We start from the raw sequence: 15026 nt of genomic DNA, 5'->3' as shown, positions 1-15026 counted from the left end.
CCGGCCCAACGCCTCAACTCCTCCCCCATGAAGGCCCTGGGGCTTAAGGCTCCAGGCTCAGCTCAAAGCTCCAGGCCGGGTCTAAGGGGCTGAGGTTGGCGCTGGGCTCTGGGCCGGGCTCAGGGATCGGGGACGATTTGGGGACCCAGCGCGGGGACTTTGGGGACACGGTGCTGGGGTTGATGCCACCAGGATAATCAGCATAACCAGCACCAGTACCATAAGCACCATCACTTTTGGTGCAGTAATAAGTGGCCGTGTCCTCGGCCTTGAGGCTGTTCAGCTGCAGCGTCACCGTGCTCTGGCCGTTGTCCCTCGAGATGGTGGCCCGGCCCTGGACCGATGACCCGTAGTAGGTGTTACTACCAGCGCTATTAATTTGCGCGACCCGCTCGAGCGCCCCGTTGGGCGTCTGTCGCGCCCACTGCATGGAGTGGTCACTGAAGGTGAAGCCCGAGGCCTTGCAAACGAGTCGCAGGGACCCCCCGGGGGACACGAGGCCGCCCCCGGACTCCACCAGCTCAATGGCCGCCCAGCTCCACCTTCACCTCCAGCAGCTTCCCCATGGGATGGGTACAACAGGCGCCCATTGGGGGGTTCGAGCTCGTCGAGGGTATTGGTTACACTGGTGGTAACACCGGCTGCGGGCCATCGGTCCTGAACTGGGGCCACCATCCCGAGGGACAACGGCCAGAGCTGGTGACGCTGCAGCCGAACAACCTCAGGGCCCAGGACACGGCCACTTATCACTGCACCAAGCGTGGTGCTGGTGCTGGTGCTGGTGCTGAATGCATCGCACCGACCCCCTCATCCTGTCCCCAACGTCCCTGCTCGGTGTCCCCAAGTCGTCCCCAACCCCAGACCCGAGTCCAGAACCTTCCCCAACCCACCCCCTGAGTCTGGAACCTTCATCCCAAACCGCTCGCACCAACCCCGGGGCCTCCACAGGGACCCAAACCCCCTCCTTTTGCCCCAATTCCTCCTCCTCCCCAATCCCCACTTTTGCCCAATATCCCCTCCTTCTCCCCAATCCCCACTTTGCCCCCAATTCTCTGGTTTTGCCCCAATCCCCTGGTGTTGCTCCCAATCCCCTGGTGTTGCCCCCAATCCCCTGGTTTTGCCCCAATCCCAGCCCTGGCCGGGTGCTGCCCCCCAGCGCCGTCTCTGTCCCAGCAGCACCAGTCCCAGCACTGGGAGCTCTGCAGCCTCAACTCCTCCCCCATGAAGGCTCTGGGGCCTAAGGCTCCAGGCTCAGCTCAAGGCTCCAGGCCGGGTCTAAGGGGCTGAGGTTGGCGCTGGGCTCTGGGCCGGGCTCAGGGATCGGGGGCGATTTGGGGACCCAGTGCAGGGACTTTGGGGACACGTTGTGGTCGATTTCACCAGCACTATCAGCATCATCACCAGCACCAGCACCACGCTTGGTGCAGTGATAAGTGGCCGTGTCCTGGGCCCTGAGGTTGTTCAGCTGCAGCGTCACCAGCTCTGGCCGTTGTCCCTCGGGATGGTGGCCCCAGTTCAGGACCGATGTCCCGTAGCTGGTGCCACTACCACTGCTCCAAATACCCGCGACGAACTCGAGCCCCTCGTTGGGCGCCTGTTGTACCCATCCCATGGTGAAGCTGCTGGAGGTGAAGGTGGAGCTGGGCGGCCATTGAGCTGGTGGAGTCCGGGGGCGGCCTCGTGTCCCCCGGGGGGTCCCTGCGACTCGTTTGCAAGGGCTCGGGCTTCACCTTCAGCAGCTACAACATGGGATGGATGCGACCGGCGCCCAACGGGGGGCTCGGCTATGTCGCGGGCAGTAGTTACGGTGGTAGTGGCACCTACTACGCGCCATCGGTCGAGGTTTGGGGCCACCAAGGCAAGTGACGATGGCCAGAGGTGGTGACGCTGCAGCTGAACAGCCTTAAGGCCGAGGACATGGCCACTTATCACTGCACCAAAGGTGCTGATGGTGGTGCTGGTGATGCTGCTGGTGAAACCGACCCCAACGTCCCTGCTCCGGGTCCCCAAAGGTGCCCCAGTTCACAGCACAAAATGGTGGGAGCGCCTGGAAATGGAAGGGAAGGGGATCAAGAAAGAGGGAGAGCAATAATGGTCAAGATTTAGGGCAAAAAGAGGAGGTTTGGGGACAAAAGGAGTTGAGGTTTTGGGGCAAAACCGGTTGAGATTTGGGCGAACCAGTGGAGATTTAGGGCCCGGCGATCGATCAGACCAGCGCCACCATAATTAAAAGCCCGTTTGGCGCAGTAATAAGTGGCCGTGTCCTGGGCCCCGAGGCTGTTCAGCTGCAGCGTCACCGTGCTCTGGGTGTTGTCCCTCGTTATGGTGACCCGGCCCTGGACCGATGGCGCGTACCAGGTGGCACCACCAGTGTTAATAACCCCGAGCCACTCGAGCCCCGCGTTGGGCGCCTGTCGCACCCACTCCATGGTGTAGTCGCCGAAGGTGAAGCCCGAGCCCTTGCAAACGAGTCGCAGGGACCCCCCGGGGGACACGAGGCCGCCCCCGGACTCCACCAGCTCAATGGCCGCCCAGCTCCACCTTCACCTCCAGCAGCTTCCCCATGGGATGGGTACAACAGGCGCCCATTGGGGGGTTCGAGCTCGTCGAGGGTATTGGTTACACTGGTGGTAACACCGGCTACGGGCCATCGGTCCTGAACTGGGGCCACCATCCCGAGGGACAACGGCCAGAGCTGGTGACGCTGCAGCTGAACAACCTCAGGGCCCAGGACACGGCCACTTATCACTGCACCGAGCGTGGTGCTGGTGCTGGTGCTGGTGCTGAATGCATCGCACCGACCCCCTCATCCTGTCCCCAACGTCCCTGCTCGGTGTCCCCGAGTCGTCCCCAACCCCGGACCCGAGCCCAGAACCTTCCCCAACCCACCCCCTGAGTCTGGAACCTTCATCCCAAACCGCTCACACCAACCCCAGCTCTGGCCGTTGTCCCTTGTCATGGTGGCCCCAATTCTTGACCGATGGTGCGTAGAAGGTGCTACCACCACCATCAGGAATACGCGTGACATCTTCGAGCCCCCCGTTGGGCGCCTGTCGCATCCATCCCATGCTGTAGCTGCTGAAGGTGAAGCCCGAGCCCTTGCAAACGAGTCGCAGGGACCCCCCGGGGGACACGAGGCCGCCCCCGGACTCCACCAACTCAATGGCCGCCCAGCTCCACCTTCACCTCCAGCAGCGTTGCCATGTTCTGGGTGCCACGGGGAAGGGACCCGAATACGTCACCCGTATTGATGATGCTGGTGGTACCACCAGGTACGCACCATCGGTCCAGGGCCGGGCCACCATCTCGAGGGACAACAGCCAGAGCTGGTGACGCTGCAGCTGAACAGCCTCAAGGCCGAGGACACGGCCACTTATTACTGCGCCAAACCTGGTGCTGGTGGTGGTGCTGGTTATGGTTATGCTGATGGCATCAGGCCCAGCACCATGTCCCCAGTGTCCCCACTCTGGGTCCCCACATCAGCCCCAGTTCCCAGCAGGAAATGGTGGGAGGGTGTGGAAATGGAAGGGAAGGGGCCAAGATGGAGGGAGGAGCCGAGGAGGGAAGAAGAGCCTCAAAATGGAGGGAAGGTCTTGAGATGGAGGGTCCCATGGTGGCAAAGGGTCTCAAGATGGAGGAGCTGAAGATGGAGGGACGGTGTCTCCGTGGCGGGAAGATCTTGAAACAGGAGGTCTCAAAATGGAGGAAGAGTGTTGAGATGGAGGGAAGATCTTGAGATGGAGGGGGTCAAACTTTGGGAAGGTCTCAAGATGGAGGAGCTCAAGATGGAGGGAGGAGCTGAAGAGAGAGAAACGGCCTCAAGATGGAGGGAAGATACTGGAGGGTGTCAAGATGGAGGAGCTCAAGATGGAGGGAAGGTCCCAAAATGGAAGGAGGGGGCTCAACATGGAGGAGCTCAAGATGGAGGGAAGGTCCCAAAATGGAAGCAGGGGTCTCAAGACGGAGGGAAGGTCCCAAAATGGAAGGAGGGGGCTCAACATGGAGGAGCTCAAGATGGAGGGAAGGTCTCAAGATGGAAGGAAGGGGCTCAACATGGAGGAACTGAAGATGGAGGGAAGGTCCCAAGATGGAAGAAGAGGTCTCAACATGGAGGAGCTCAAGATGGTGAGAAGGTCCCAAAATGGAAGGAGGGGGCTCAACATGGAGGAGCTCAAGATGGAGGGAAGGTCCCAAAATGGAAGGAGGGGTCTCAACATGGAGGAGCTCAAGATGGTGAGAAAGTCCCAAAATGGATGGAGGGGTCTCAAGATGGCGGGAAGGTCCCAAAATGGAAGGAGGGGTCTCAAGATGGCGGGAAGGTCCCAAAATGGAAGGAGGGGTCTCAACATGGAGGAGCTCAAGATGGAGGGAAGATCCCAAAATGGAAGGAGGGGTCTCAAGATGGAGGAGCTCAAGATGGAGGGAAGATCCCAAAATGGAAGGAGGGGTCTCAACATGGAGGAGCTCAAGATGGCGGGAAGGTCCCAAGATGGAGAATCACAAAATGGCTCCAAGATCAGGGCCGGGTCCAGACCGGGCCCAACAGTCTGGGCCCAGGACGGGCTGTGGGCCGGGTTTGGGGTCCAGAGAAGATGTGGGGCCCCAGTGTGGGGACACTGGGGCTCAGGACCAGCATCCATCCTACCAGCAGTATCAGCACCACCACCATAAGCACTTTTGGTGCAGTGATAAGTGGCCGTGTCCTTGGCCTTGAGGTTCAGCTGCAGCGTCACCAGCTCTGGGTGTCGTCCCCGGACGTGGGGACACGGCCCTGGAGCGATGGCGCGGACCCGGTGCTCCTACCAGTGCTGCTAATACTCGCGACATACTCGAAGCCCCCGCTGGGCGCCTGTCGCATCCATCCCATGCCGTAGCTGCTGAAGGTGAAGCCCGAGGCCTTGCAAACGAGTTGCACGGACCCCCCGGGGGACACGAGGCCGCCCCCGGACTCCACCAATTCAACGGCCGCCTGGAGACCTGCGACAAGAAGAGAAACGTCCCCTTAAACCAACGAATCCACCGAGCACTGAAGTCCCCAGAATTGTCCCCTGATTCCCAGCGCAAAATGGAGGGAGGGGGTTGAAGTGGAAGGTCTTGAGATGGAGGGTCTCAAAATGGAGGGGAGATCTTAAAGTGGAGGATGGCAAGATGGCGGAAGGGTCTGAAGATCAAGGGTCTCAAGGTGGCGGAGGAGTGTGAAGATGGAGGAGCTCAAAATGGAGGGAGGAGCTCAAGGGAAGGAAATGGTCTCAAGATGGAGGGAAGATAGTGAAATGTCGGGTGTCAAGATGGAGGAGCTCAAGATGGTGGAAACGTCTCAAGATGGAAGGAGGGGTCTCAACATGGAGGAGCTCAAGATGGAGGGAAGGTCCCAAAATGGAAGGAGGGGTCTCAACATGGAGGAGCTCAAGATGGTGAGAAAGTCCCAAAATGGAAGCAGGGGTCTCAAGATGGAGGGAAGGTCCCAAAATGGAAGGAGGGGTCTCAACATGGAGGAACTGAAGATGGAGGGAAGGTCTCAAGATGGAAGGAGGGGTCTCAACATGGAGGAGCTCAAGATGGAGGGAAGGTCCCAAGATGGAAGGAGAGGTCTCAACATGGAGGAGCTCAAGATGGTGAGAAAGTCCCAAAATGGAAGCAGGGGTCTCAAGACGGAGGGAAGGTCCCAAAATGGAAGGAGGGGTCTCAAGATGCAGGAGCTCAAGATGGAGGGAAGGTCTCAAGATGGAAGGAGGGGTCTCAACATGGAGGAGCTCAAGATGGTGGAAAGGTCTCAAGATGGAGAATCACAAAATGGCTCCAAGATCAGGACCGGGTCCAGGCCGGGCCCAACAGTCTGGGCCCAGGACGGGCTCTGGGCCGGGTTTGGGGTCCAGAGAAGATTTGGGGACCCAGCGCAGTCCTGAGCCCCAACGTCCATCCTACCAGCAGGATCAGCACCATCATAAGCACTTTTGGTGCAGTGATAAGTGGCCGTGTCCTTGGCCTTGAGGTTGTTCAGCTGCAGCGTCACCAGCTCTGGGTGTTGTCCCTGGACGTGGGGACACGGCCCTGGAGCGATGGTGCGTACTCGGTGTAACCACCATCGCTCCTAATACCCGCGACCCCCTCGAGCCCCTCGTTGGGCGCCTGTCGCACCCAGAGCGTGGCGAAGGGGGTCACGAAGTGGAAGGTCTCAAGATGGAGGTAAGGTCTTGAGGTGGAGGGTGTCGAGATGGGGAAAGGGTCTCAAGATGGAGGAGCTCAAGATGGAGGGATTGTCTCGAGATGGAGGGTCTTGAAATAGAGCGAGGGTCTCAAAATGGAGGGAAGATCTTGAGATGGAGGGTGTCAAGATGGTGGAAGGGTCTCAAGATGGAGGAGCTCAAGATGGAGGGAGGGTCTCAAGATGGAAGAACTCAAAATGGTGCAAGGGTCTCAAGATGGAGGAAGGGTCTCAAGATGGAAGAACTCAAGATGGAGGGAGGGTCTCAAAATGGTGGAAAGGTCTAAAGATGGAGGAACTCAAGATGGTGGAAGGGTCTCAAGATGGAGGAGCTCAAGATGGAGGGAGGGTCTCAAGATGGAAGAACTCAAGATGGTGCAAGGGTCTAAAGATGGAGGAAGGGTCTCAAGATGGAAGAACTCAAAATGGTGCAAGGGTCTCAAGATGGAGGAAGGGTCTCAAGATGGAAGAACTCAAGATGGTGGAAGGGTCTCAAGATGGAGGAACTCAAGATGGAGGGAGGGTCTCAAAATGGGGGAAAGGTCTAAAGATGGAGGAACTCAAGATGGTGGAAGGGTCTAAAGATGGTGGAAGGGTCTCAAGATGGAAGAACTCAAGATGGTGGAAGGGTCTCAAGATGGAGGAACTCAAGATGGTGGAAGGGTCTCAAGATGGAGGAACTCAAGATGGTGGAAGGGTCTCAAGATGGTGGAAGGGTCTCAAGATGGAAGAACTCAAGATGGTGGAAGGGTCTCAAGATGGAGGAGCTCAAAATGGTGGAAGGGTCTCGAGATGGAAGAACTCAAGATGGAGGTAGGGTCTCAAGATGGAGGAGCTCAAGATGGAGGGAAGAGCTGAAGACGGAGGGTCTCAAGATGGAGGGAGGGTCACCAGGTGGAGGATCACAACATGGCGGGAGGGCCTCAAAATGGCGGAGGCCAAAATGGAGGGAGGGTCTGAAGATGGAGGGGAGATCTTGAAAGGGAGGCTCACAAGATGGCCGAAGGGTCCCAAAATGGAGGGAAGGTCCCAAAATGGAGGGAGGGTCACAAGATGGAGGGAGGGTCCCAAGATGGAGTGAGGGTCACAAGATGGAGGATCCCAATGGATCCTTAGGCCTTGAGCTCCTCCATCTTGGGATCTCCGCCATCTTGAGACCCTCCCTCCATTTTGCCGCCCGCCATCTTGGGCCCATCCCCTCCACCTCCACACCCGCCCTCCATTTTGGGAGGAAAATCCCAGTTCTACATCCCCAAATCCCATTTTTTTGCCCAAAATCCCAACATTTTCCCTCAAAATCCTCCCCCTGAGTCCAGTCCCCCCCGCCCTGCGCCCCCAAATCCCATTATTTTGCCCAAAATCCTGTTATTTGGCCCCAAATCCTCATCTGAGGGGAGGAGGCGTTAACCTGGGGGGCGGGGAGGAGGAGGCGGGAACCAAAATGCTCATTTCTGGCTTTTCCGCCCCAAAATGGCGCCGCCGACGGCACCGATAAATTAATGATTCTAGTAATTAATAAATGGGTGATTAATATTTAATACGTGGATTAATAGTAAGAAATAAATGGATTATTAATAATGAATAAAGGGGTTAATAAATAATGAAGCCCCGAGAAGTAATTAAATGTTAAATGTCAATTAAATGTTGTATTGCAATTAAATTAATCGGTGTAATTAAGTGATGAGGGCTCTGCAGTGACTGCGATTAATTAATTCAGGGTAATTAAGTGGTCAAGGGGCTGCGGGGATTGTAATTAAATTAATCGGTGTAATTAAATTATTAGGGCGCTGTGGAGATGGCAATTAAATTAATCAATGTAATTAAATAATAAGGGCTCGGGAGTGATTGCAATTAATTAATTCAGTGGAATTAAAAATCAGGGCTATGCTGCGAATGCTATTAAATTAATCAGTGTAATTAAATTATTAGGGCACGGCAGAGATTGCAATTAATTAATTCACTATAAAAGAATTAAAGGGCACTTCGGAGCGTGTAATTAATTAATTTCAACGCGATTCAGTGCAATTAATTAATTAGATATAAAAATATATAAGGCCACGCTACAGAGGTTGTAATTAATTAATTCAATGCACATCTGTGATAAAGACCTTGCAATTAATTACTTCAGTGCAATTAATAATAAAACACAAGGGTGCGGGGGTTGCAATTAATTAATCCAATGTAATTAAAAAATACGGGCCCTGGCAATTAAATAATTCACCGCAAATAAACGATGCGAACTTGCAATTCATTAATTCCTCTATCTGTGATAAGGCAATTAATTAATTACACAACAAATCCCCCGGAGACCTCGCGATTAATTAATTTAGCGCGCGCCTGCGATTAATTCTCCGGGGACACCTCGTAATTAATCAATTTCGTGCACATCTGTGATTAATTCCCTGGAGAGACTTAATAATTAATTTAATGCCCACCTGCAATTAGTTGACTGGAGAGAAGTTGCAATTAATTCATTAATTTAGCGCACACCTGCGATTAATTCCCTGGAGACTTTGTAATTAATTAATTGCCCCGACATCCGCGATTAATTCAGCGGAGAAGACTTAAAATTAATTAATTTAGTGGACACCTGTGATTAATTCACTGCACAGAACTTGCAATTAATTAATTTAATGATTAATTCACCAGAAGCCTTGTAATTAATTAATTTACCGTTCATCCGCCATTAATTCACCGGAGAGACCTAAAAATTAATTAATTCCCTGCGCATCTGGGATTAATTTCCCGGAGACCTCGCAATTAATTAATTTAGTGCAAATCTACAATTAATTCCCCAGGGACCTTGCATTTAATTGCAACCTTGTAATTATAACCTTGTAATTAATTAATTTAGTGTGCATCTGTGAATAATACACCCAAGAACTTGTAATTAATTAATTTAGAGCACATCTGTGATTAATTTACTAAAAATCGATTAATTTCGTGCACATCCCCTGTTAATCCCCCAAAGACCTCACGCTTCATTAATTAATTGCACACCTGCTATTAAACCTACACAACCCCCCCTCGCACAATTAACGCCCTAACGAGCGCAATTAACAGGCGGGAGGGGGCGGCGTTGATGCAAATCGATGCAAATTTTGGCCTATAAGACCCGCCGGCTCCCACCATGGTGGCACCTTCGCCATCGGCACCATGGGCATCCAGTTGGCCTCCGCCATCTTGCTCGTCCTCGCCGCCCTGCCGGGTAGGCCCGAAACCCTCGTGGCGGGTGGGTTTTGAGGCCAAACTTGGCGGTTTCTCGCCGTTTTAATTGACGTTTCTCTTCTTGTCGCAGGTCTCCAGGCGGCCGTTGAATTGGTGGAGTCCGGGGGCGGCCTCGTGTCCCCCGGGGGGTCCGTGCGACTCGTTTGCAAGGCCTCGGGCTTCACCTTCAGCAGTTACGACATGGTTTGGGCACGACAGGCGCCCAACGCCGGCCTCGAGTGGGTCGCGGGTATTTACAGCGGTGGTGGTACCACCAGGTACGGGCCATCGGTCCAGGGCCGGGCCACCATCTCGAGGGACAACGGCCAGAGCACGGTGACGCTGCAGCTGAACAGCCTCAAGGCCGAGGACACGGCCACTTATTACTGCGCCAAAAGTGCTCACGGCGGCGCCAATCTCCTCCGCGGCCGCACAAAAACCTCCCAACGTTGACAACACCAAGCTCTTGGCCATGGCCGAGCGGCCTAGAGCGACCAAGGGCGGCCTAGAGCGACCAAGGGCGGCCAAGCGGCCTAGAGCGACCAAGAGGCACCACAAAGAACCTCCCCGCCGAGGTGGATTTCGAAGCGAAATCGGGGGATGTTTTACCTTTTCCGACTGATCTCGACGCAAATCTTGACACTTGGGGCTTTGGGCCAAGATTAACCCAAAGCCAGGCATGTTTGGCCTAAATCTGGGCGTGTTTTGCGTCTTCAGGCCTAGTCTCAACCCAAATCTAGTCAGACATTGGGTGTTTGGGCCTATTTTGACCCAAATCTGGGCACACGTTGGCCCTTTGGGCCTATTTTGACCCAAATCTGGGCACACGTTGGCCCTTTGGGCCTATTTTGACCCAAATCTGGGCACACGTTGGCCCTTTGGGCCTATTTTGACCCAAATCTGGGCACACGTTGGCCCTTTGGGCCTATTTTGACCCAAATCTTGGCACACGTTGGCCCTTTGGGCCTATTTTGACCCAAATCTTGGCACCTGTTGGCCCTTTGGGCCTATTTTGATCCAAATCTGGGCACACGTTGGCCCTTTGGGCCTATTTTGACCCAAATCTTGGCACACGTTGGGTGTTCAGGTCTATTTTGGCCCAAATCTACTCACACGTTGGCCCTTTGGGCCTATTTAGAACCAAATCTTGGCACGTTTCACTCTTTATTGCCGGTTTAGACCCAGATCTAAGCACACATCAGCTCTTCGGGCCAATTTTGACCCAAAAACTGGGCATGTTTTGCCCCTTTGGGCCGAGTTTTGACCCAAATCTGGGCACATGTTGGCACTTCATGTCAATTTTGACCCAAATCTGGGCGTTTTGCCTCTTCGAGCCACTTTTGACCCGGATCTCCACACACTTGGACCCTTTGGGCCCAGTCTCAACCCAAATCTAGGCCCAACTTGGTCATTTTGGACAATTAAGTCCAACATCTGAGCACGTTTTGCTTCTTCGGGCCAAATCTGACCCAAATCTTGGCACGTTTTGCTTCTTCGGGCCCAGTTTCAACCCAAATCCAGGCACACGTTGCTTCTTTGGGCCAATTTCATCCCAAATTGGGGCACGTTTGATCCTTTATGACCAATTTTACCACAACTTTAATCACGTGTTGGATCTTTGGGCCAATTTAGACCCAAATCTAGGGTTGTTTCGCCTCTTCAGGCCCAGTTTCAACCCAAATCCAGGCATGAGTTGATTCTTTGGGCCAAATTTACCCCAAACCTGAGCCCAGTTTTACTCTTTGCTCCAATTCTTTATCCTCCAACACCATTTATTTCATCAAAACTGAGGTGAAATTTCCATTTCCAACCCTTTTTCCCACTAAAAATGGGGATATTGGTTCCTTACGGCCATTTCCAGCAGCCCCGGGGACGCTTTTGCCTCCGCGCCCGTTTTCAGGGCAATTCTGAGGCAATTTGGGTCATTTTGGGGGCGTTTTTATGGGCGGGGGATTTTGTGTCACCCTGTGTCACCGTGGGTGCTGGTACTGCTTGGGGTGCTGGTGCTGATTATCACGGTGACACAAGCGGTGACAAAAACTCCGCTCGTTGCCTTGTTCCCTCTTCCCCTTTTCTCACCCAAAATAGAGACGCTTTTCCCCTCACCACCATTTCACAGCGAACATGGAGATGTTTAACCCTTTATTGGCAATTTTGCGGCAAACCCGGGGATGTTTTAATCTTATTTTGGTGACTTGGACCCGTATCAGCGGATTCTTTCCATCTTTGGGCCACTTTGACCCAAATCTGGGCAAGTTTTGCCTCTTTGGGCTCAGTTTTGACCCAAATCTGGGCCCACTTCGGCTCTTCCATCCACTTTTGATCCAAATCTTGACACATTTTGCCCAATTGGGCCAATTTCAACCCAAATCCTGTCATGCTTTGCTTCTTTGGGCCAATTTTGACCCAAATCCTGTCATGTTTTGCTTCTTTGGGCCCAATTTTGACCCAAATCCTGTCATGTTTTGCATCTTTGGACCAATTTTGACCCAAATCTGGGCACATTTTGCCTCTTTGGGCCCAGTTTTGACCCAAATCCTGTCATGTTTTACCTCTTTGGGTCCCAATTTTGACCCAAATCCTGTCATGTTTTGCCTCTTTGGTCCAATTTTGACCCAAATCCTGTCATGTTTTGCCTCTTTGAGCCAATTTTGACCCAAATCTGGGCACATTTTGCCTCTTTGGGCCCAGTTTTGACCCAAATTCTGTCATGTTTTACCTCTTTGGGTCCCAATTTTGACCCAAATCCTGTCATGTTTTCCCTCTTTGGCCCCAATTTTGACCCAAATCCTGTCATATTTTGCCTCTTTGGGCCCAGTTTTGATCCAAATCCTGTCATGTTTTGCCTCTTTGGGCCAATTTCGACCCAAATCCTGTCATGTTTTGCCTCTTTGGGCCAATTTTGACCCAAATCCTGTCATGTTTTGCTTCTTTGGGCCCAATTTTGACCCAAATCCTGTCATGTTTTGCCTCTTTGGGCCCAATTTTGACCCAAATCCTGTCATGTTTTGCTTCTTTGGGCCCAATTTTGACCCAAATCCTGTCATGTTTTGCCTCTTTGGGCCCAATTTTGACCCAAATCCTGTCATGTTTTGCCTCTTTGGCCCAATTTTGACCCAAATCCTGTCATGTTTTGCCTCATTGGGCCCAATTTTGACCCAAATCCTGTCATGTTTTGCCTCATTGGGCCCAATTTTGACCCAAATCCTGTCATGCTTTGCCTCTTTGAGCCAATTTCACCCCAAATCTGGGTATGTTCTGCCTCTTTGCCTCATTTCCAGCAGCCCCAGGGACGCTTTTGCCTCCGCGCCCATTTTCACCACAATTCTGAGGCGATTTGGGTCATTTTGGGGGCGTTTTTATGGGAGGGGGATTTTGTGTCACCCTGTGTCACCGTGGGTGCTGGTACTGGTGGTGCTGGTGCTGATTATCACGGTGACACAAGCGGTGACAAAAACCTCAACCCTTCCTGCCCTAAATTTGGGCAGGTTTTACCCGTTTGTGCTACTTTTGCGTCAGCCCTGCGGTTGTTTTGCCCTTTGTGGCCCTTTCTCACCCAAATCCGGGCACTTTCACCCTTTATGGCCAATTTCGAACCAAATCCCAGCAAGTTTTGCCTGTTCGGGCCCAATTTCAACCCAAATCTGTACTCATGTTGCCTCTTCGGGCCAATTTCGATCCAAATCTGGGCATGTTTTGCCTCTTTGGGCCCGATTTCAACCCAAATCTGCGCCCGCCTTGGCTCTTCGGGCCAATTTCAACCCAAATCTGGGCAAGTTTCACCTTTATGGCCAATTTTGAACCAAAATCCTGGCAAGTTTTGTCTCTTCGGGCCCAATTTTGACCCAAATCTGGGCCCACTTTGGCTCTTCCATCCAGTTTTGACCCAAATCTGGGCACATTTTGCCTCTTTGGGCCAATTTTGACCCAAATCTGAGCATATTTTGCCTCTTTGGGCTCAGTTTTGACCCAAATCTGAGCACGTTTTGCTTCTTTGAGCCAATTTTGACCCAAATCTGACCACGCTTTGCCTCTCTGGGCCAATTTTGACCCAAATCTGACCACACTTTGCCTCTTTGAGCTCAGTTTTGACCCAAATCTGAGCACGTTTTGCCTCTTTGGTCTCAGTTTTGACCCAAATCCTGTCATGTTTTGCCTCTTCAGGCCAATTTTGACCCAAATCCTGTCATTATTTTACCCCACTGAGCCAATTTTGACCCAAATCCTGTCATGTTTTGCCTCTTTGGGCCAATTTTGACCCAAATCCTGTCATGTTTTGCCTCTTTGGGCCAATTTTGACCTAAATCTGGGCCCACTTTGTCTCTTCCATCCAGTTTTGATCCAAATCTTGGCACTTTTTTTGCCTCTTTGAGCCAATTTTCACCCAAATCCTATCACGTTTTGCCCCTTCGGGCCCAGTTTCAACCCAAATCCAGTCACGCCACTTCCCACGCCGGCAATTTTGGGTCAAAATCAGTCCGAAAAAGCACAAAAACCACAAACCCCGCTTATTTTTGGTCTGTTTTTAACTGCAGGTGCCTGAACGTATTTGACGCCCCCCCGAGACGTAGTTTTTGTACGAAAAGAGGTGGTTTTGGGACCACGGTGCTGCTGGTAACATCGATGATTGGGGCGCCGGAACCATCGTCACCGTCTCCTCCGGTGAGTCCTCGACCCCCTCGGTCACCTCGGGGACCAATTTGGGTCATTTTCACCCCAAAATTTGGGCGGGAAGACTCAGCCCCCCGCCCCGACCTTTAACGGCCCAAATGGCCCTGGGGGCGGGAAAAATGGCGGGTCTGGGGCAAAATGTCGCGGTTTGGGGCAAAACGTCGCGTTTTAGGGCATTTTTTGGGGGAAATGGCCGTTTAGAGGCGAAAAAGATGATTTTGGGCGACTATTTGAGGGGATTTGATGGTCAAAAATGGGTCAAAAAGGCGATTTGGGGGTTTATTTGAGGGGGAAAATTCACCCGAAGGGGACTTGGTGGCAGATTTGGGTAGAAAAAGAGTCGATTTTAGGGTCTTTTTTTAAGGAGAAAATTCATCTGTAAGGGGTAAAATGGGAGATTTGGGGCAAAAATGTTGATTTTAGGGTCTGTTTTAGGGCGATTTAATGGTAGATTTGGGCAAAAATGTGGATTTTAGGGTCTGTTTTAGGGCGATTTAATGGTAGATTTGGGCAAAAATGTGGACTTCAGGGTCTGTTTTAGGGCAATTTAATGGCAGATTTGGGCAAAAATGTTGATTTTAGGGTCTGTTTTAGAGCGATTTAATGGTAGATCTGGGCAAAAAATGTTGATTTTAGGGTCTTTTTCTTGGAACAAAATAATTTATAGGTGGTTTGTAAGTCATAAATTTTGGTGGTTTGTAAGTCATAAAAGTTCAATTTTTAGGTATTTTCCAGGGCAAAATAATAATTTAGAAGTGATTTGTTGATCAAAAATGGGCCAAAAAGTGATTTTTTTAGAGTTTTTATGGCAGAATTCAGGAAAAAAGTTCATTTTATTGTGAATAAAAAAAGAAATCTGGGGGTAATTTGGCTGCAAAAATGGTCAAAAAGCCCCTAAGTTGGGCATTTTTAGGGAGTTTTCTTTAAAAAGTGTGAAATTTGG

At 52.1% G+C, this 15026-nt stretch overlaps 1 gene segment (V, D, J or C); it reads left to right on the top strand.

Moving 5' to 3' along the window:
- Positions 1–7322: 7322 nt before the first annotated feature.
- LOC136114088 (immunoglobulin heavy variable 3-23-like) lies at positions 7323–10434 on the top strand. The segment is given in 2 exon segments: positions 7323–9413; positions 9504–10434. Coding segments are annotated over 2 exon segments (414 nt in total).
- Positions 10435–15026: the final 4592 nt, after the last annotated feature.

Source organism: Patagioenas fasciata, chromosome 33 (assembly GCF_037038585.1).
Source record: "Patagioenas fasciata isolate bPatFas1 chromosome 33, bPatFas1.hap1, whole genome shotgun sequence".
Lineage (NCBI taxonomy): Eukaryota > Metazoa > Chordata > Aves > Columbiformes > Columbidae > Patagioenas > Patagioenas fasciata.
The sequence above is the reverse complement of the archived record's forward strand: the minus strand, read 5'-3'. Positions and strand labels throughout refer to the sequence as shown.